General features: G+C 46.2%; 1 protein-coding gene across 3 annotated transcripts in view; it reads right to left on the reverse strand.

The window, feature by feature from the left end:
* Positions 1–8,728: 8,728 nt before the first annotated feature.
* The window catches only part of SMOC1 (SPARC related modular calcium binding 1), a 131,395-nt gene continuing 118,084 nt past the window's right edge, over positions 8,729–22,039 (reverse strand). For 2 of the 3 annotated variants that reach the window (XM_063398710.1, XM_063398707.1), the window contains exons 11-13: positions 20,926–21,173; positions 13,912–13,962; positions 8,729–12,197 (exon numbers count right to left, since the gene is read on the reverse strand). In XM_063398710.1, coding sequence (XP_063254780.1) covers positions 12,181–12,197; positions 13,912–13,962; positions 20,926–21,173 — 316 coding nt within the window. In that variant the 3' untranslated portion in view covers positions 8,729–12,180. The remainder of the gene's footprint in view (positions 12,198–13,911; positions 13,963–20,925; positions 21,174–22,039) is intronic. The other variant, XM_063398709.1, reaches the window with a different exon arrangement.

Genomic DNA, 22,039 nt, shown 5'->3' on the forward strand with positions numbered 1-22,039 from the left:
ATCTGCACCAGCCTGACATCTGTGGCATGTTCCTTTTATTTTATTTTTTTTTACTCCATTAAAAATATGCAAGCTAAAAAAAACCACAACAGGTTTGGTGCCTTTGGGGATTTTTTTTCCTGAAGCTGTTGTTTCATTTCGGGTCTAGCTATCTGCTTGCTTCTCTTTTCCTTGGGGCGGCTGCCTGGACTTTGTTGCAATGGCTCTGGCAGGTTTGCTCCCCCATCCCACCACCCCAGCCCTCTGGTTTGGTACTGCTGGGAGGGCCCTGCAGCCCTTGCCCCTGTGTAGCTGGCAGAGAGGAGGTTTTGCTGCTTTTTTTTGTTGCTGCTGATCTTTCCCCTTTGTTTCTCCCATCAGCTTCCCAACAGCTGCTGGCCCCTCCCTGCAGCCCTCGTGCTTTGGGCTGCACATCTTCCCTTTCTGCCTCCTCCCCTGCATCACTGCTGTGGTTGAGAGTAAATAACACATCTGACATCAGGAGGGAAAAGCCAAGGGGATCAAAGGAGCTGCTTTGTCCCTGGGGCCTACCATGGTATGGGGACGTAGTCTGAGGACCATGCGTGGTGTGGGGTCAGTGGTACCTCTGGCTGCCTTCCCATCACTGTTGCCACAGAGGGCACCCACAGCACCCCACAAGCTTTTTTGCTGTCCTGGTGATGCTGCACTGCATGGGTGCTGGTCAGAAATCAGCCTTTGGGTAAAGAAGTTTTGCAGAGACACTGACTTGTCCCCCAAAAGCTCTCCAGGAACTGTGTCCCAGTTTTGGCCAGTGTCATGCTGCCTCCTCACCCAGTGTCATCACTGAGTGATTTTTTCCACTTGTATTTGGACACCTGACCTTCAGAATGACCTTTGCAATGGCCCTTGAGCTACAATTGTTCCTACCTGCCCTCTGAAGCATAGGGGCAGCTGGTGCAGCCCATAAGCCCAGTCTCCTATCTTTGCCTGGCAGCATGGGGCCCACTTATGGGGTTCCAGGGGAGAGTGAGGCTTGGGCTCCAGACAGTGCAATGCCAAATGACCAAGTGGGATGGAAGAATTCCCAGCTGGGCACTCATGCAGTAGGAAAGGCTGCCCTGGCCATCACTTCCTGGCAGCCAGACCTTGGCAAAGCCACAAAGAGTACCCTACTGGGTACTGCACACTCCCACCACTTTCTACAGGCATGTGGGGTCACTTCCCACCTCTTGCCCTGCTGGACAGCTCCTGCCCAAAGAAAGCACATCAGCTTCTGACCTAAGGGAAACACACAAGTGCCAGCTCTGGCTCTGGTTCATTGACTGCAGTGATGGGACCAAGAGGGGTTTTGGGGGCCTGTTGGTGTGGGGAGACACAGAGATAGTGCTGAAGGCAGTCTTGCCTTTGATATATTGCAGCTGTGTTAATTACCCAAGAGTGGGAACAGCCTTGCCCTCACAGCCATGGGTGTGACAAAGAGTGAGTTTGCTGGTCGGAGTCACTTGGAGTCTGCTGGCTGTGCTGTGAGGAGGAAGGGACAGGAGGTCGTGTGAGGAACAGACAGGGTTAGATGTTGTGTGAGGGACAGACAGGGTTAGATGTTGTGTGAGGGACAGACAGGGTTAGGTGGCTGTGCTAGGGACAGGAAGGAGCAAGCCTCAGCTACAGAAGGGAGAAGAGAGAAAGAGCCAGAGCTGTGTGGAGCTGCCCATGGGAGGCTACAGAGAAAAGGTGTGCAAGACTTCTAGATAACAATGTGCTAATGCTTGAAGCCTTCTGAAGTTTTACTGAAGCTCTCTGAGTGTTGTGGCCATCTCTACTACAGCATGTTGGGGCCCTTTGGTGCTGGTTTGCTGCCACTGCTGCACAGAGGTATCCTGGTCCCCACAGGTTCTGAGGCTTAGATCCAGAACCAAAGGGGCCAAGCCAGAGAAAGCTGAAATGAGTAAGAGGGGTGTGCAAGCATCAGGAATCTGTAGTGGTACAATACAGTGAGAAATTGTTAGAGACATTCAGCAAAGGTTTTAAGTTAGGAAGGAGGCAATTGCAGCATGTGGATTGGGCTTTGTCACCTTTCTGGAAATTACTGTGGTGTTGGTGTGATCAGACCTGTTCTGGACAAGCTCAGACAAACCACAAAAATATTCTGTGAAGCATTTTTCCTCTTATTCCATGTCTGGGGCTGCTAGACTGGCATGGAAGGACCCCTCCGCTACTCTCCTTCCCTAGGTACCAACAGGATGCCTCTTCAGAGTACCAGCTGCAAGGAGAAGCCCCCATCAGCTGCATGTGCCTCTCCAGGTTTCAGCTGCTATAGTGGGATGATGCCTACCTGCATGTCTCCACAAGCATAGCCCTTTGCTTTGGGAAAACATTTTGGAGGACACATGGTATTGTTGTACCTGGACACTGGTGAGATAAACTAGAGGCAACACCACCCTTGTTCACCTCCAGTTCACCTCATCCATCTCTTAGGACATAGGACATAGGTGTAGATCTAGATGGTAACAGAAAGGCTTCCAAGAGATCTGGTCATGCTTGAATATGGCCTCTGTGTAGGAGCCAGCCTGCACAAATGGGATTAGCAGTTGCTCATCCCTGGCCACAAGCTGGAAAGCGCTTGTCACCAAGAATAACCTTTGGAGTATTAGATGGAAAAAAATATTTTTAATGACGTTGTCATCCGTGTGCATGTGCCAGCACAGCCAGCTTGCTAATGACAGAGCTGTGTGTGCCAGTGCCGCTTAGCGCCCAGCAGAGCACACAGTGCTCCCAACCTGCCTCTGTCACAGGAGAGGATTGAGTGCCTCCTGGCATTCAAATGAGTAATTTAAAATATATAGATAATTAACACCAGGAGTGGATTTATCCCTCCTCCCTGCCTTCCCTTCATGCAGGAGATCTGGGCTTTGCCCTGAGGTAGGTGGCAGGGGCAGACCAGCCCCAAGGCCCCCAGGGCATCCCTGCAGGTGGCTGGTGGGGTTTGCTCACACTTTTGCCCCACTGCCAACAGCAGATACTCTTGGTGCCTTTTCCACACTGCACTTACCCACATGTGGCCTGGGGTGTAGTTTGAGCTTAGATGTAGGGTCTAAAGGCATGATGTGGTGTGGATGAGCTCAGCAGATGCTCCCGCTGCACTTCAATGCAAGCACTCACCCATGTCCCAGGCTGTACCATTGCTGTTGCTGTGTACATGGCAGGCTCAGTGGGAGCTGTGGCGAAAAGAATAATCTGACCCACCCAGTACCCATTGCTGGGCATGCACTCAGAAATTGGCCCAGTTTCAAAAATGCAATAAAAACCTTCACAGGCTGGAAGTGTGTGACATGTGGGTGAATTAAAGAAATAAAACCTTCAAACAAAAATTTATTTTTTTTAGGGTGTAAATTGTAAAGTTACAAATACCTTCCCAGGAAGATGTCTCTAATGTTGAAGAAAATAAGCTTCCATTACAGAAACACTGGTCCCTTTCTGTGGGAATTATGAGTACAACCTGGGTACATGAAAAAGCTGTAGGGGGAATAACATCTCAACACAAAAGCTTCAGAGGTATTCTCAGAAAGTCCCTGTGGCACATCCTTGGCACTAAGGATGTACATATTGTACAAAGCACCTTTGTGTCTCTATTAACACAAGGGGTGTCCAAATAAGCTCTTAAAGCTACCAAAAGAGATTTGATTGCCTCCTCTTCTTATGGAGCATCTTGGGCAGAAACTAAAAGCGAAGCCAAATGTGGAGTTTCTGTTGGCTTCACTAATTTTTTTTCTTCTTGTTTTATTGACAAGGGCATAGAAAACAGCTCATTGCTATCCTTATGGTAAGAGGATTTTGTATGAGGCACAGTCCTTCAGGTTCACCATCTTCTCTTTTTCCAGCCTCTGAGAAGTCACTTCTACAGGATTGCTGCCCAGTGGGTCTCACTTTGTATTTGCAGATTCTCACAGCTGCTCCATGGCAGGTCATCCCATGCCTCTGCTGAAATTATTTCTTCAAATTGTTTCTTCAAATTATCAACCACTCAATCATATCCTATATAGGTGCTTACAGACACCTCCCCCAGTACCCCACCCCATGCTGGGTATCACCAGGAAAATTTATAGCAAAGCAATTCCCAAAAGTTACTGCTGAAAACACAGACTAGATCTGGACTCTGGACCACCACTGGGAAGATTTCCCCAGAAAGTTCTCTGACTTTGACACTGAGTTCAACGTATTGTCAACCTAAATGGGCTGCGGTTCCTCGGTTCATGTACAAGAACGTCTTCTGGGACAGTGCCAGAAGCCTCTCCAAAGTCAAGAAATATCACATCCAGTGCTGTTCCCCCCAGCCATGAGGCGAGTTATCCTGTCAAAGAATGGAATCAAATTCGTTTGAAAGGATTTGTCTGTAGTGAAACCTCAACAAACCCATTCCTGCCATTTATTTACAAATTTATAAATCTTTAAAGGATTTGAGAATAACTGGTCAGTAGCTTGCTCCTTTAGGTTTCCACAGAGAGATATCAGGTTTGTGATCCTCTAGGTTTTTCTTCACCTCCAGTCAGGTGATGTTGCCATGCTCTCTTTAAGTCCCCTGACAGCTCACGTGTAGTCTGCAATGCTCCAACACCCACATATTTTTTCTTCTCAAGCTGTTGAAGAGCTCTTGATCCACTTTATTGATCTGTGTTTACACTCCCTTCATTTCTCTTGCAGTAGGATAGTTTCTTATTTGGACTATGACTCCTTTTATCAGTGTCCAGATCTCTTTTATCTTTTAGGACATCTCTTCACAGATCCTGCCTATGAGTTTTCTGAATTCATTTATATTTGACGTTTTGGGTTTTTGGAGTCTAAGTACTTTGAGATTAACTCATTTTACAAAGGCCTGGTATCCAAGTGCATTTTGAGGAGAAAAAGCTTGCAGCAGACATCTCAACACTTGTTAGAACCCACTGCAGAAGGCAAGGGTAGCCCAGGTTTTTGCTTATAGATCCCTTGGGGCAAACTGGAGTGAAATTACACTGAATGAGTGGTGTTTGTAAATATACACATGTAAGGTTTATTGTAGAACCATTTGGTTGCACTGTAAAACAGCCTTTTTTGTTATTGTTATGTATAGTAATATGGCAATACAAAAGCATAAAAATGCTGCTTAAGAAAATGGGCAAGAAAGAGAAGGAAAGGATAAGAATAGAAAGGTCACCTGTAGGCCTCACAGTGAGACTTAGTTGTTGCAATTTTCATGTCTCTTGGTCAAAGTGATGGTTTCAGACTGGATCCATTTGTGGTGGGAGAACTCCCAAAGAAGTGGTGGGGAGAAATCCCCAAAACACAACATCTGCTGGGCTTATATTCACTCCGGTTCAGGTAGGAACACCTAGGTACCTCCCTGGGGCAGGGAGTTTCAACTGGATGATGTAATGTTGTGGATCAGTTCAGGAGTCTTTGAGACCTTCTAAGACAATACAGCTGCCCTAACATGAGGGATTTGGGTCCTTTAGGGCCCATCAGCAGAGATGAAAACTTTCAGGCTATGTGTGAATGTCCCGGTACTTTTACTTCCCCAGCTGGGGAGTTAGCACAGCTGAGTTCATTTGAGTAAGGACAAAGAGACAGTAGCCTCCTCACAGGGTTTGCCTCTTTCCTTATCAGAAAAGAGCTGACACAGTATCTGGCTGAAGAGAGAGCTATTTCTGAAGTGACTTGGATGTTCCCACTCTGAGCTGGCAGGATGTCTCAGGAAAAGTTGTGTGAAGGTGGCCGAGGCTGGATTGTTCACCTGCAGCTTGCCCCACGAACATCGGAGCCATCAGCATTCACGTCTCTCTTCCAGTATCACCGGAGAACACATTTTTCTCCCCAGACCTGGGATGACTGGACAATAATATCCCCTTTATCTTAAGTTCCTGTCACAGTCCAGAATCTGGTTAGCTGTGGCAGTGTGTAGCTACAGAGTTCATCATGTCCAGAGAGGTGGCAGCTGCCGATGCTGGCAGGGGAACAGACAAGATGGGTCTCCATTTTATTAAGTAGCTCGAGAATCCATTTGTTATCCCCAGGGACAAGGAGAGGGAAGCAGACAAATGGCCAGGCAAAGGCAGGGTTGTGGGGCTTTTATAGGGCATTTCAGGGGTGGAGTTTTAAGGTTTGGGCTAAGGGAGGAGTTAACATAAAAGGAGGTAACATCAAGTTTCTGCCTCCTTAAAACGGGAGCACTCCACAGTTAGCAGGCGTATTTGGGGAGGGGTGGACTTCCGTGGTTGCAGAGGGACAAGGTTTCTTTGCAGTCTCCTAGAGTGGGCAAAAGTCCTCCGATAATTTTTGCAATGTTTAAGCCATTAACTTGAAACAATTTTAACAGCTCCAGAGATGAAAAAAATAACTTTCATGTTAGGCTGCAGGTGAACAAATCCAACCTCAGCCACCTTCATACAGCTTTCTCTGAGACAACCTGCCAGCTCAGAGTGGGAACATCCAAGTCACTTCAGAAATAGCTCTCTCTCTTCAGCCAGATGCTGTGTCAGCTTTTCACGGACATGGTGAAGCCAGCAGGAATCACTTCAGTGGTCCCAGCCAAAATCATGACTGAGGGAGATAGCAGTGGCACTTGGTGCTATGCAAGGCCAGAGCGGTGCTGCGAAAGGGGACACCGGACACTCAAACTGCAGTTTTTAAGTGCCTGAAGCACACCATAGAGATGCTACAGAAGAACTTCTTTCACCAGAGTCCTTTGTTCACACACCATAAAGCAATGAGTTAAGGATCTGTTTTGTACTGGGACTGAATTTCTTTATTTAATAAGGTGAGCTGTATTCATCTACCTCAGACTCCCAGATCTTGTACCAAGAAACTACTCTGAGGTCCAAACCAGGGCCAGCTGGTTGTGAGTTGTATGCAGGAGACCTGAGCTATTCCTGCTGGCACCAGAGAGGCAAGGTGTGGAAACCTCCATCTCCACAAGGAGCTGCCTCCCTCAGTGCCCAGTGTCCACCCCGTGCCTGCTGCACTGTGCAGGTCTAGCTGGGCTGGGGCAGAGAGCCCAGCACGGCTGCCTGGGCTGTGGGTGTGGGCTGGCTGAGCACACAGCAGGGCATGGCTGCTCTGCCTCCGCTGAGACCCTCAGCCCAGTCCCAATGTGCTGAAAGAAAACAATGTGGAATAAATGTTCATTTATGCTATTACAGGATAGGGGGATATAGGTTTGTGCTACAACACACAGCACAGAGTTTGTGGTGTGTCCTGAATGAAAGCTAGACAACTCCTGGAGTGCACAGGCAAGGCCCCAAAAACAAAATCCACCATTAAAATCATTAAGAAGGCCCTCAGCAGAATTACAAATTTATTGCTTCCCTAAGTAGCCAGTCTTGGGTTTTTTGGCAAACATTCCATACAAAACACTCGCTGTTAAGACTCCTGGTTCCTAAGATGGCTTTTTTAAAACCCATTTCCTGTTCAAGGTGTTTTCCAGACTAAGGAGCATCACTTCTGCAGATCATTCTGTCCCATTTAATATCAGCTTTTGAACAGTTTCCAAGGTATTTTGCCTGAAATGGCTTGTAAGGGCTGGCTGCTGAGAAGTCAGAAGGTCAATATTCTGCACGTTGATTGTGTTAGTTATGTTCCAGATAAGAGGAAAAAAAGGTAGGGGAAGGAGGCAGAGAATGGCAGTATCACTGTTGGAAGCACAGGCAGAAGCAAGCCCTTTTCAGGCCTTTTGACTTGCTTACAGAATGGCACCACTGCCAGGGAAAGGGTGAAGGCCTCTTGGGGTACCTTATGCAGACTCCAGAACCAGGAAGCATGGCCAAGGAATTGTTTTCTTCTTTTTCAAAACATCCTTTTCCTGTTTTTAGTTAAGTTTTGCAGAACCCCAGAGATAACAACTACTGCTCTTCCCTTAGTCCAATAAGTTGTTACCCTTGGTAATACAAGGAAATTCACTTGGTTTGCCAGTTAATTCTTGACAGATGCACATTGGGTGTTACACCTCTGCATTTCCTTCTTTTATTGTTGAATTTGCACCTATGGCCTTAGCAGAGCCCTCTCTGACCAGCATGAGACTACCACACAAGCAGAAACCCTCCCCTGGGACTGCAATTGCCTTGCCTTCCATGTGCAATAAATGAGTTGGCTCCTTATTCATTGCAAGAGATTTACATGTGATCAAGTGAAATGCCAGTGATGACAAAGCTGGTCAAATGCACTCGAAGGGATCAGTGTGTGGCCTCCTGTGCCATGGGCCTGGTGCTGCAGCCTCTGATGAATGCCACTCCCTTTTAGCCTAGAAAAACCTGTGCTTTACAACAGCAGCAGCTTTCCAGCATGGCTTTTACTTACCATCTCTGAGGATTAAAAGGTTTTGGACAGCAGCTAGAAGATGCTATTTCAGGCTCCCATGAGTGAGGCATGAGCTGCAAAGCAAAGAATGAAGGCTCCCGTGTGAAAGGGAGGTGCCAGCACACGCAAGGTGCAGGGCCCATCTCCCCCCCGTGGTGTGGGGAGACCACTACGAGACCCCACCTTCTACAGTCATCACTCCTGCTGAAGCTTCACAGCCTTTCTAAGCAGGCTGGGCAGATTTAGACAGCTGTCATCAAACCACAGAGATGCAGCTGGAGCTTAATTCAGCCTGAAGGCTTACACACAGGGGAGAAACACCACAGACCTCCAAACCCAACCACAGACTGAGACTTGATTCTGCAAGGAGGAAAGTCCCCTTCCCTCTCCTACAGCACTGTAGGCATAACTAGAAATCAAGATTCAACAAGTAACCACCACAAGACACTGGAGCAAAAATTATCTATTTTATTACAAAACCAAAACCAAACAGATGCCTTTCAGTTTAACAAATTTGCCATAGGCAGAAATGCACTGGGGCAGGCTAAGTTCAAGATAAACTCAGGCCATGGAAAGCAGTGCCTTCACACAAATGAATCCCACTGTAATGCAATTTCCTACAACACACTAAGCCCTTGGAAGATCAGCAAGAGAGGAAAGGGCTTTTACTTCTGGCAGGACAACCACATGACTTGCACTGTTGAGTCCTGGTTCTCTTCTCTGTTCAGCCATTTTCAGCTGTCCTTCAAAGCAGAGCTGGAGAGGCCCAGAAGGACTTGAAGGATGAGGAGACACATGCCCAGGGTCTGCTTTCAGACACAACACTGACACTCACTGTGTCCTAGCTTCAGAAAGGTGCCGCTACTGATGCAAGGCAGAACAGAAGATTGCTTACAGCCATCAGGTAAGGACAATTTGGCCTAGCAGCCAGGTGGACTGGCAATAAAACCAAGAGGGCAAGCAGGCAGCTGAGGCACTGCTCTTATCTGATGAATACAGGTTGTTGGACAGCTCATAGCATGGGCTATGTGAATCAGGACCAGAGTGGTCTGAACAATCCTCCAACACAACCCCAGAACAAGTAACCTGACCTCTGCCTGGGCATCACACCATCATGCTGGTTGGGCCTTCCACAGCAATGTGCAAGTGTTGTCGGAAGCTGCTCAGAGACCCACGCAAATTCAGCAAGTCAGGATGCAGGGACTCGGAATTGTCTTGTGACAGGGGAAAGCAATGTAATGCCTGGTCCCCAATCCATCCATAAAGTCAGCCCTGGACTAGCAACAGGAATACCCACAAATACCAAAGTTAACCAACCCTTGTTTGCCTTCCTTGAAGAACTGACCCAATTTTAGTTGCAAACCACTTGTGAATGCAGGCCTTTGGGAGGGGAAGGACACAAGGATGAGAAAAAGGAGGTCAGCAGAAGGATTTATGTAACAAGCAGGAGTGGTGACTGGTTGGTTTATTTCCAGAAGAAGATGTAGTGAGTTTTAGCAGCTCTGCAGTCTCCCCACAATCTTGTGGGGCATTGCCCAGCCCCAGTGCTTGGCTGGTAGAATTCCTAGAGGCATCCAATTGTCTGTTTCTGCTGGATATAACTATACATTAAAAAAATCCCCAACCAAACAAAGAAAAACCCCACCCCCCAAAAACCCCAAACCACCAAACACCAACCAACCCAGCAGCCAGAACTTTTAATTCCTAAAACTAGAATATTAAAATGGAGAGGGTTTTTTTTAATACAATTGGTTTCATTCTTTACTCCCTACAATAGGATCAGTGAGTGTGACATGGACATTTCTAACTATACACTAAACCAAATTATTTCAACACACAAAAGATGTGCCCAGGGCATTAAAAAACAACAACAAACCAAAACAAAATAGAAGAAGCAATCAAGAAGGTGGGAGCTTGCAGGCCAAAAAGGCATATATATTGTGTGTGAAAAACCATGAAGATGCAGCAGCAGGATCTGCTCTTGCCGAAAATATGACTTCTTTATACTATGATGGTATGATGCATATTTCTAATATTACCAGAGGTGTTTTCAACCATGCCATATGTTTTAATTAGCTAAAACATACTTCCCAGAAGAAGAGTTCTTACTACTCTTAAACAGTTATTTATAGAAAGGCTTGTTAGTTTTTCTTTTAACTTTCCATTTTGTCAACAAGCACTAACTAGCTGCATCAGGATACTTTTTATTGGTGATGTATTTATCTCATGCTATTGTCATGATGACCTAACAGAGTAAAGATGCCGTGTTGCATTATCTTTTACCAAAGCAACAGAGCCTTGAGGGATGAGTCCAGTCTCTACAGCAACCTATTGCTGTTGCAAGTAATTGTCGTGATCTCATATTAGCATGTCATTTCATCACCTCCACTACAGTTTCTTCTAACAGGCTCTTGGTCCAGAGATAAATGGCAGAAGGATCACCAGGTCTGAAGGGAGGCTGCTCAGAAGAGGCGAGTGCTGCCAGTGGCTGGAAATACACAAAGCAAAACACTGCGTGTCCCATCACACTCTGCCCAAATCTATGATTGCTATTATGGGCCAAAGAAACAACTTTGGTAAAACTGCGAGTGGTTGGCACAGGCCCTGTGGCTTCCAAGAACACCATACTCCTCACTGCAAGGCTTCACTGTCACTGCTAATCACAGCCCAGTGTCACTGTACCCTGCAGGTACTGGCAAAGGAAATCAGGCAGAGTGGGCAGGCACACCACCGTGCCCGAGGAGAGCCTGGACTCACAACCAGCAAGGACAAGAACAGTCACTGCTGACACACCTTCACCAGTGAGCAGGGCCCAAGCTGTCCTGTTGAAGCATAAGTAAAGCAGGCCCTTGGGGACCAGCAGCACGACTGTGTCTGTCTGCACTGACAAGTTCTTTGCTCTTCAGCAAAGCACAAGGCAGGCTAATGCTGCTTTTAGCAGCCTTCTCAAAATGGTTATTGCCCTACAACATACAGATGAACACTTTGTCAGGGTGGAAGATGCAAGACTTCACCCTACTGACTCTACCAGGCCTATGGCTCCCACATCTTTCCTACAGCTTTAGATTCCAGAGGCATGGCACATCTTTGCTAAGCATGTTATCTGAGCATTAATAGCAATGCATTTGTATTTCATCTCTGCCCAGCTTGTAACAGGTGCACAAACTACTTCTGTACATGCCTAATACAACCCTTTTCTATCCCTACTTTAAGCAGCTTTGCACCAATACTTACATGAAATCTGTGCTTTCAAAAGCCCAATTGCCTGAGTTGCAGAGAGCTTTATGGTAAGAAAAGGGGTTCAGCTGCTCTCAAGAAGCATTTGGCATCTGGGGCACTGTGTGCACCAGCAAGAACAATTCATGCTGATACACTGGCTCCTTTCTGCTGTTTCTGCTCCTTTTCTGGAGGTGCTGTTAAGGTTAGGCACTGGATGATGGTTTGGTGGCAGAATTGAATGCATTACTATAATCCATTAAATGCAAAGTGTCCCTCTACCCCTAACAGCCTTCAAAAGCAAAGGGAGGAACAGAACAGTGACTCCAACCCCTGTACAAGACAACTGTACAATTTACATATATATTTATATACAGTATATAAAATTCTTTGAGTACCAGTGAACTCAATTTTACATCATCAGTAGCTGTTCCAATTTTTAAAAGTCATGATACTGCTTCCCTCCACTTTCCAAAGTATTAGATAATGGCATCGAAAAGCAACTAAAAACAAACCCAAACCAATTTTTTAAAAGTGCAAACATTCTGGGTGCCACTTCTGCTACGCTGGATGTTGCTGATGCTGCGTGCTTGCTCACAAGCAGCAAGATGTCTGTCCATCTGTCACTGGATCTTTTCTTCCTTTGGGTCAGCTCCTGCCTTCCCTTCTTGTCTTCTGCTGCTACACCAGGCGACCTACTGAAAGAGTAGGGTGGGGTGGGCAAGGACGGAAAACCAGAATAGAAGCAGAACAAGTAAGGGAAAAAGGCAAATTAAAACAAAATGAAACCTGACTGATAAAGATCCAGCATAGCCTCTGCTGAAGCCATGGCCCCAGAAAGCTGAGATGCCAGAGTAAGCTGTGAGGCTGAAAACAACGAGGGGCTAATGAAACAGCCTTGCTGGAAAAAGCATTGAATGAGTCACATGGAGCCTTAGGGACTGACGTATTTTTAAACACAAACACCACTTTCCTCCCCCTCCTTGGAAATGGGCATGAAGTCTAGGGAAATAACCGGTCCAACATCCCTTGCTCTGCTCTTCTGCCTGGCACAGCTGATGCAGAAACCCACTGCTGCCAGGCTGCCCTGCCACCATCTCCACATCAGCCACAGCCAGCTGCCTCCTCCTCCTCTAGCAGACAGGCAGGCCTTGGAGGAGGCCTTGCTTCAGAAAGCTTTTGTTAAGCCCCTCACCAAAGGTTCTTAAAGAACCAAAGCTCTTATGGGATCAGAGCTAGAGCTCTGTGGATTAATTATAGGTGAAAACATGCTAAAGAGAAAGCAAAATGGGGATTTGATTTTCAAAGAGGGGAAAGGTTACCTCACTGGGGGAAAAGGCCTCCCTGGGATCAGTGCTGATCAACATGCCCTGTCAGAGGGGGCAAATATTGTGAAATGCAAAATTATTTCAGGTAGCCATGTTGCAATCAACTGCACAGCTCTGCAGAGGGTGCCTGCAGTGCTCCATGACCAGCTCATAGAAACAACAGGTCGTTTTCCATGTCTGTAAGGGTGGTGCAGCGCGGGAGTGCGGATGACCTGTCCTACACTGAGCACTTTGAGTGACAAGGAAGGGGCTGAGGCCACAGCAATTGTTCAAATGCCTTTGGCTTAGCTTTTAGCAGCAGGCAAAACTCAAGTGCATATTCAGAATGGAGGACACACCAGGAAACATCACATCATCAATGTACAAGGTGTAGTTGATCTTTATCTTCAGTTCTCTGCTCAGCCCATCTCACCAGGACCAGATACATTCCCCAGAAAGATAAGGAGGACAGCAAGAGGTGTAGGAAGACTTCTGGTATTAAACAAATACACAGCCCATGTCTCCTCAACACAAAAAGTAGTCTAACCAGACATATGTGGGACAGCTATAGAACAAGTGGCAAAAGATATAGTCAGGGGGGTCTTCTCACTGCTTCCTACAATCCAAAATGAGAACTACCCAACAAATCCATGAGGCAGCAGTTCTAAAAGCAAAGCAAATGATGTTGCTCATGCATGATGAAAGGATCCATGTGATTCAATGCCACAAAATACAGGGGAGAGCTGACCTTTACCATGATAGAGAAGTCTTCATGGTAACTTGTCCATGGAGTAAGGTAATGTAAACACAACAAATCACCCAAATTATTGCTTGATAGTAGAAGGAAGAGTAGGATAGGAGAGTAGTGATCCCATAGCTGCTTTACCCTATTCTAATTCCTTAGCAATGTATTTGTCTGTTCCAGCAAAAGACATAGAGCTGGACTTTGAAATGATGCAATGGAATTGCATGTTAGTTTAAGAACAACTTTGGTTTCCAGCTGTTTCTGTATTGCTGTTCATGAACATAGGAGAACAAGGGAGAATGAATTCTGCAATACATGCTTATCACAGGAAAAAAGAAAATATTTAGACAAGATACTCACTGAAAGGGTTAAGGCCTTGTCTTTTTCCATTGGGCAAACTGCTCAGGCTACCTGTAAAATCCAAGAACCACATTAAAGGAAGTAAATTCCACGCATGAAAAAGGAGCCTTCCCTTGTCTGTTGCCAGAGAGCAGGTTCAAAGCACCCCCTCTGAGTATGCTCACAGCAAGTCCTGCCAATAGGATTCACATGCAAGAGTCAAACCAATGTGCCTGAGATGAGAGATGTTAAATACCTGGTGTTGTAGTAGCTGAGTATCATGAAATCCAGAGGTTTTGCGTGGGCAAGAAGCAACAATTACAAGGTTAAACTGAACAGTGGAAGGAGAAAGAAGAAAGGAAGGATGCAAGTATTATCATGAAGTTTCCCCAAGCAAGCAAGATAATGCAATGTAGAAAGGGGACAGCCAGAAGAGAGTGAAGGTACAGGCAATACAGACACCCCAGGTTTATTAAATCTTTCACTTGAATCAAACAAACAGGTGCCTAAAATCAAAGGCCTGAACTCACACCTGGCAGAAGGGCAGAGCTGTGACTGCATTATGAGAAAACAGGCATACACACCCTACACCAGATGGAGCTCATGGCAAGGGCCTCTGCACTGGGTACAGACAGCTCAGGGATTACAGGAGCTGTTGAAAGCATGTCACACTTCCTGTGAGCTGCTTCCCCTCATTTCAGAGGAGGGATTAGCTGAAAACGGGAGCTCCTGCTCCCAGCCAGCAGCAGTAAGCCTGTTGCCACCCTCCACTCCAGCCTATGACTTTGATTTGTGCATGCACATGACTTGACTGCACAGCTTGCTCTGCACATCAAGTACTCTACTGCACATGCTGCTCTGCACATGCAGGAACAAGACAGGCAGAAGCTCAGAGGGCAGGGATGAGGTGCAGGAAGCCCCAAGGGCCAGGAGGCTGGGCTGTAACACGGGAACAGAGCTGTGAGAAGAAAAAGCCAGGGGGAGAAAAAGGTGGTAGTGGCCAAGGCTAAAATGGGCCACAAAGCACAGCCTGTTGGCTTTAGAGAACATTAATAAGAGAAAGTGTGTAAGCACAGTAAGTTATTCCAAGACCATGAACACCAACCCAGTAGCAGCCACCTGCCCTGCTGGGATCAACAGAACCTCAGCTTGGTGATGCCCATGTGTCAAAGGAGGCTCTGCTGCCCTGGGCAGAGGCTCCCCTGCCAGGGCCAGAGGATCTGCCCGGGCTGACTGGCACTCACAGCCTGAGCCCTTCATGGGTGGCTGCCAGGGCCCCCGGGGGCACTGCCAGGCTGTGCATCACTGCCCTGGCTGGCAGCCTGGGGAAGCCAGAGGGCATCCGAAAGAACCCCCCTGCCTTTAACACCCAGTGCAGGGGAGCCTGCAGCACAGTGCTGTGATGAGCACAACCCATCTTTGCCAAGAGCCCAGTGAGCCCTGTCAGTCCTGCAAAGAGGTGGGCAGCTCTGGGCTGGCTGTATGCAGGCAGGAGCATCCCTCCCTGCCACGGCCACTGTGCTTCAGCGCAGGCGCCCTGCAGCCGTGGGGGAAACCACGCTGGGGCTCAGCCCGTCCTCTCTGGGGCAGAGAGCACCGCCTTCAGCTGCCTGCCTGCCTGCCAGACCAACCAGGCCAGCCACGTACACCTGTCAGAGGCAAAACCCTGCCACAACAACGCTGCACTGCTGACACAAAGACAGGAAGGAACGTGGCAGGCGGTGACTGTGGGTCACTAACATACAGCTGGGGAGTCCTTGGCCATGATGGGGTAACAATGCATCATTTGGCAACCTTCATAAAGCAGAGTATTTGCTCATCCTCACAAGTACGCTGTCTTGAATAACAGTTCTAGTCACACTGGATTAGGCCAGATGTCTTTCAAAAGAAAAAGCCCCAAGGAAACCCCAGCAGCTTTTTACAGGAAATTATTATTCCTCAGACATACTGAGCAAACCTTTAACTTTTGGGGGAGAGAAACAGTCTTGTGTTCTCAATACAATACTGATGTCCTGATTCATACTATCACTAACTTTTGTCAAGATTAAAGGCAAATTATAGCACGTCTACAAAGCTCAAAAGGGGAGTATCTGAACAAGACAAACAAAATCAAACACTGAACCAGTGCAGCTCCTTTGATTCTAATCTAATAGCAATTAAATGTACTTTGAAATTCCTTTTTAATTCAGTCATTAACTGGTTACAGTTTTCTCATGGCCACTTGGATTGCTATTTCCTATCATCATTGGTCCAGAGGCCTTTCCCAGGTGACTGCTCTTCGCCACCTTCTCCCACACGGTGGCTTGTACAGTAATGATATAGAGCAAGTCATTCCCAGCCTCCCAAGCATGCAGCTACTTCTGAAGATAGCAATAAGAAAGGTCCAAAACATCACTGAATCAAATCTGCTGTTCAGATTGTCTGTCTGCTTTTCCTTCTTTCTCTAATATTTCCTCAGATTCAATAGAAAGTGACATTCTGTTTAATTACACACACATACACTTTCTAATTAAGATATTTTGATCCTGTTTCTGGACTGTGCTCTTGGTGGCTGGGTTCCACCCCAGACGTCCTCATGGCCTGCGAAGCGTGCCCAACACCTACCATCTGACAAGCTCTTGGACAGCAAAGCAATCACAGGATCTGAGCTGGCAGAAGGGAACTTCCCGTCAGCTGGCACAGGGACATTTCCTTGCTACTTATTCCCTTAGCTCCTCTTTGGGCAGGCACAAAATGCTGACTTTGTCTTCTGAACTTGGAAGAATATAGAAGTAAAACTCAACTCCAACATTTTGCAGCCAGCACAACTAGCACAAGCCTCACTTGGATCTACAGCCCTCCTCTCCAACATCACTAGACTCCAATTAATCTTGAGTAACTTTCCATCAAAGCTTTACAATGTGTGTCTATCTCCTCTCAAGGATCCTGCCTTTTGACCAATGCAGAGAGATAAATTTGTTCTTTGATCACAGATGATTCCCCCCCTTAACTCAGGCTGTGCAGACTATTCTGAGGAATGCTAACTTTTAACAGGCTGTAAATCAGTCTGTTTTCCTTCCACAATTCCTCACACAATCCTAGATCAAGTGATGGTAAAGACTGTTTCTGGCATACTCCAAGCTAAAAGCCCTGCCTGCCTATTCTGCCCCAATTTCAGAAGCCATTTGCAGGCTTCTGCAAAGACTCAAAGGCTGACTCTAATGTGGCTACTCCATTCTGAGATCCAAGAACGGCATTTTCCATTTAAATGGCCCCTGATAAAAACAAATCTGGTTTAAAGAGAGGGACAAGAGCTGTGCAAAGTGGCCACCAGACCTAGCAGATTTGCCAGCAGTTTTTTGGGTCACTATAAGGATGGAAAAGAGGAATAGACTAATAGACTGGGCAGCTATTTTCCTCACTGGAGAACCACTGGTTGGCAGTACCCACATATTAGGTTACCACAGATATTAAGAGACTGCTGAGGAAGGGAAGACAGACAACTATGCATCTCACACAGATTTAATTCTAAGCTGGAAAGAGCTCAGATACAGGTTTGTCCTTACAAATATCCCAGCTGAATCCCCATATAAATCTTACTTGGACTCTCTAGGTCCTGAGAGGCACATAACAGGAGTGTGTTATCTATGCTCTCTACTTCCTTTAGGCAGCTCTATTTCCACGTTTGGATGGAACTGGCCAGCAAAAAAAGCAAAACACTGATAAAAATGTTTAATATTTGTTTAATATCTGTTTTCCTCAGGATCCCAAATACTACAAAATTTGTATTATGTTTTATTTTCAAAACCATTACAAGTCTTCAATTTGCCTAGCAAGAGGCATACTCACCTGGAATTATGACCCACTTCATATTAGTCCTTACGCTACTGGACACCCAAAGAAGATTTGGAACATGTGAGCTAAGTTCATTTGTAACTAAGTATAAAAAGGAGAAATTATAACCTTCCTTGCCTCCCTGCAACCCCTCCTCATCCAAGCTAGACCAGAAGAACCATTTAAACAAAGCTTTTGTTGAAACAGAAATATTTCCATGAAAAGTTTTGCTTTCATCTGACATCACCACTTTACAACTGAAAGTATCTCATCAAAAAAGTTTCCAGCTAGCTCTTGGCTTGAACCCAGAGTGACCTCAGCCCCAGCAGATCTTTGGAGGCCATGGTACAGAGAAAGACAGCAAAATACAGGAACTGACTACATGCACCTATGATCAGGATAAAGGAAAGTTAGAGAAAGGGTAAGATCATAGCATCATAGAATGGTTTGGGTTGGAAGGCACCTTAAAGTTCATGTTGTTCCAACCCCCCTGCCATGGGCAGGGACACCTCTCACTAAACCAGGCTACCCAGAGCTCTATCCAACCTGGCCTTGAATACTTCCAGGGATGGGGCATCCACAGCTTCTCTGGGCAACCTGTTCCAGCCCTCACCACCCTCACAGTCAAGATTTTTTTTCTCATACCTAATCTAAACCTACTCTCAGGTTGAAGTTACTCCCCCTTGTCCTGTCACTCTGTGCTCTTGTTCCTCTCTCTCTTTCTTACAGGCTCCCTTCAGGTACTGGAAGGCCACCATTACATCACCCCAAGCCTTCTCTTACAGGGTGAACAATCCCAGTTCTCTCAGCCTTTCCTCACATCAGAGGTGCTCTATCCCTCTGATCATGTTCATGGCCCTCCTCTGGAGTCCCTGCAGCAGGTCCCTGTCCTTGCTGTGCTGGCACCCAGAGCTGGGTGCAGCCCTGCAGGTGGGGTCTCAGCAGGGCAGAGCAGAGGGGCAGAATCCCCTCCCTGGCCCTGCTGCCCATGGGGTTTGGATGCAGCCCAGGACACGTTTGTCTCTCTGGGCTGGCAGTGCCCACGGCTGGGTCATGTCCAGCCTCGCACCCTCCGGCACCCCCAAGTCCTTCTGGGCAGGGCTGCTCTGATCTGTTCATCCACAGCCTGTGCTGATATTGGGATTGCCCTGAACCAGTGCAGGACCTTGCCCTTGGTTGTCTTAAACCTCATGAGATTCCCATGGGGCCACTTCTCGAGCTTGTCCAGGTCTCTCTGGATGACATCTCATCATTTACGAATGGCAACTGCACCACTCAGCTTGGCATCATCTGCTAATTTGCTGAGGGTGCACTCAATCCCACCATGTCATTAATGAAGATATTAAATAACACTGGTCTAGTATGAACCCCAAGGGATACCCCTTGTCCCTGATGTCCATCAGGACTCTGAGCTCTGGATGTGACCATCCAACCAATTCCTTATCCACCTAATAATCCAACCATCTCTCTCCAGTCTAGAGAGGATTTGTGGGGGACCATGTCAAAGGCAAAGATACTGACTGTTTCTAAATTTAGCAGTTCTTATGATTAGGAAGCATAGAAAACATGTCATCTACCACCTCACAACTTCATGACTTCTTAAAAACTTGCTTACTGCACCTCTGGAGCACTCTCCCTCAGTTCTTTCTTCCGTGTTAGTACCTGCTCTCTACACTGCCCCCTGCACTGCTTTTTACTCCTCAACATCCTTTAACTTATCCCTTTATCTTTCATCCTCAAGGCTTATCAGGTCTGTACTAGGTATGTGGAGCTGTATGACAGAACAAGATCAGAGCCCCTTTTTGACCACAGTCCTGTCCTCCTAAAACAGAAGAAACCATGAAAGGTCAAGGCTGTGTTCTCAGCAAACAGTTGGACAATCAGGCACTCACAACAATGTCTTGCTGCCGTCTTTCCACTTCACATGGGCTCAAAGTTTCACATTTTCTTTCTTCTCTCCCTTTGATTTTTCCCCTTCCATAAACTAAATTTTGAACAGTCAGTTGGCCAGGGCAGCGGATTCCAGAGAGTCTTATTCCAGGCCAAATAGCAATAAAATTCATTTGGCATATTCGTCTTATTGGGAAGGTAATAAAATTAAGGATTGCTATTTTGGTATGTCATTCCTCAGTAAGGTACTGATGACTAAAAAAACACCTCCAGAGGGCTAGGAAGCTGAATGCTTCTCACAGCTGACAAGTAAAGCTATATGCTTATTATGGTAACTAAGATGTTCGCAAAGCACCTAGAAAATGCAACTTCCCAACACCCAAATGTACTGACTCCCTTCCCACTCATGCTAAACCTGAGAAAAGGACTAAGGAAAGATTAAAATGGGAGGAAAAAAAAGCCACCCTTCCCAACTACCATGACACTTATAACAACAGCTGTCTGCACAGCCAAAACACCTGCACAGGAAATTAGTCCCTTGGAATCTCCCTGTTTGCCTTCTCCTGCCAAGCAGGTCTGCCCACAGTCAAGAGTGACTGATAATTATTGAATTTGGGTTGAACAGTTTCAATTCCTAAAATTTCCAAAAATATTAGTTTGGTTCGGGTCCCAACAGATGATGAGGTGAAGATGAAAAAAGGAAGAAAAGGCAGGAGGGTGAGTTGATTGCTCAGACACTCAACAGAAAGGAAAATAGGTTATTCACATGCTTTATTTCTCCCTCAAACTCAAAGTACAATTTAAGTCTGAAAAAGGGCAACAGTACAGCCCTGTGATTTCTTTCTGAGTTGTTCTCTTTGCATCATCTACTCTCCTGCATGTTGAATTTAGCAGTGAAAATAAATACTATTTCTGTTAGTAAACAGGGTCTCCAGAGAAGGACTGGGTCTATGCTGGCTCATACATCATCTAACCTGCATGGCTGAGACAACAGAATGTTGTTTGCAGGGTATTACTCAGAAGGGACCTGGTCTTAACTCCAGTTTCCAAGGACTTCAACAGTACAAGCAGAGTTCTGGCCAATCTGTTGTCCTGTTTCTGTATCGTGCGTAGCACAGAGGTCTGTGATAAGGCATAGAAGATGGAGCCATAAGCCAAGTAACAAACTACATTTGCATGGCAGTGTATTAATCCCACTCATTTGCTCCCACAAACTGTGGCACTTTTGAAACAGCTGGGAGAAAATCTGCATTTGCTATAACTCAGTTTTTATTTGTCATGTTTGTTTGTCAGTTTTTACTGCCATGTAATGAGGAGAAAAAAGGCACTCACCTCCTTCCTTGCTGACTCCCAAACACCCTTTCAGCTCCTGAAGCGAGATTGACTTGTCCTTGTTGAGGTCACAGTAGTCAGTGAAACGCCGGGCACATTTCTTGGGCTTGGCTTTCTTCTTCACGTAACGTTTGAACGGCTTCAGCTCCCGCTTGTTGATGTCATTGCTGCTGTTGTTGTCCAGCTGGCTGAAATACCAGTGTACCACTCGCTCCTCTAGTGTGTGGCTGGGGTCTGGCTCAGAGAACCTGGAACAGAGGAAGCACAGGCCCCAGATAAGGTGGGGCTCTCCCCAACACTGTCAAGCACATGCTGAGGAGCAAGAGCTGCTCATCGAATCAGGCAAGCACTATGCTGTGTTCAAAGTAAGCAAAAAACACAGGTCTTCCAATCTCCTCCTTTTAGCTGGGCTCTTTTGAGACAGATGAACTTTTTCTAAGTGTCCTTTAGCATTAACAAGTGAATTGCCAAGAGAATCTTGGAGTCTGATACCCTCAGTAGCTCTGGTTCTCCTCACATCAGTTGCTGAAACTCTGCCTAATCCCAGAGTGATCCTCATTAGAGGGCAAGAGAAGATCTCCCTGGTCCTTTTGACCCTTGGGCTCCCCTTCAAATTACCAGCAAGAGAGCCATGAGTATCAGCTTCATGGTAGTTTCTGTGACAGTAACATCTAGACTTCAGAAAGTCTAGATTAAATTAAGTCAAATTAATTTAATGCAAGACACATTCATTATTTGAAAATGTTCCTGGCAAGATACAATATTCTCCCTGTATCTGTTTATATAATCTGAACTCCTCTGCTGTATTTTCAGCATTTTTCACTCTTTTCACATAGCTGATTGACACATAAGAGTTCCATAGCAGATAAACACCACAAATCCTTTAAAAACAGTACTACAGAGCTGGCAACTTCAGTTGGTTTCATTTCTTAACCATTGCGGTATTACAAGTTTGATGCTATTTGACTCACATTTTCTTTCTGTAGACAACAACAATATCCGAGAGGAAGAGAAGAAAAAAAGAAGAAACAGCTATAGACACACAAATATAGAATGCTGCCTTTTTACATCATGCCATCAGTGAACAGGCACTGTTATGTCATACCATTTAAAC

Source organism: Prinia subflava, chromosome 5 (genome assembly GCF_021018805.1).
Source record: "Prinia subflava isolate CZ2003 ecotype Zambia chromosome 5, Cam_Psub_1.2, whole genome shotgun sequence".
Lineage (NCBI taxonomy): Eukaryota > Metazoa > Chordata > Aves > Passeriformes > Cisticolidae > Prinia > Prinia subflava.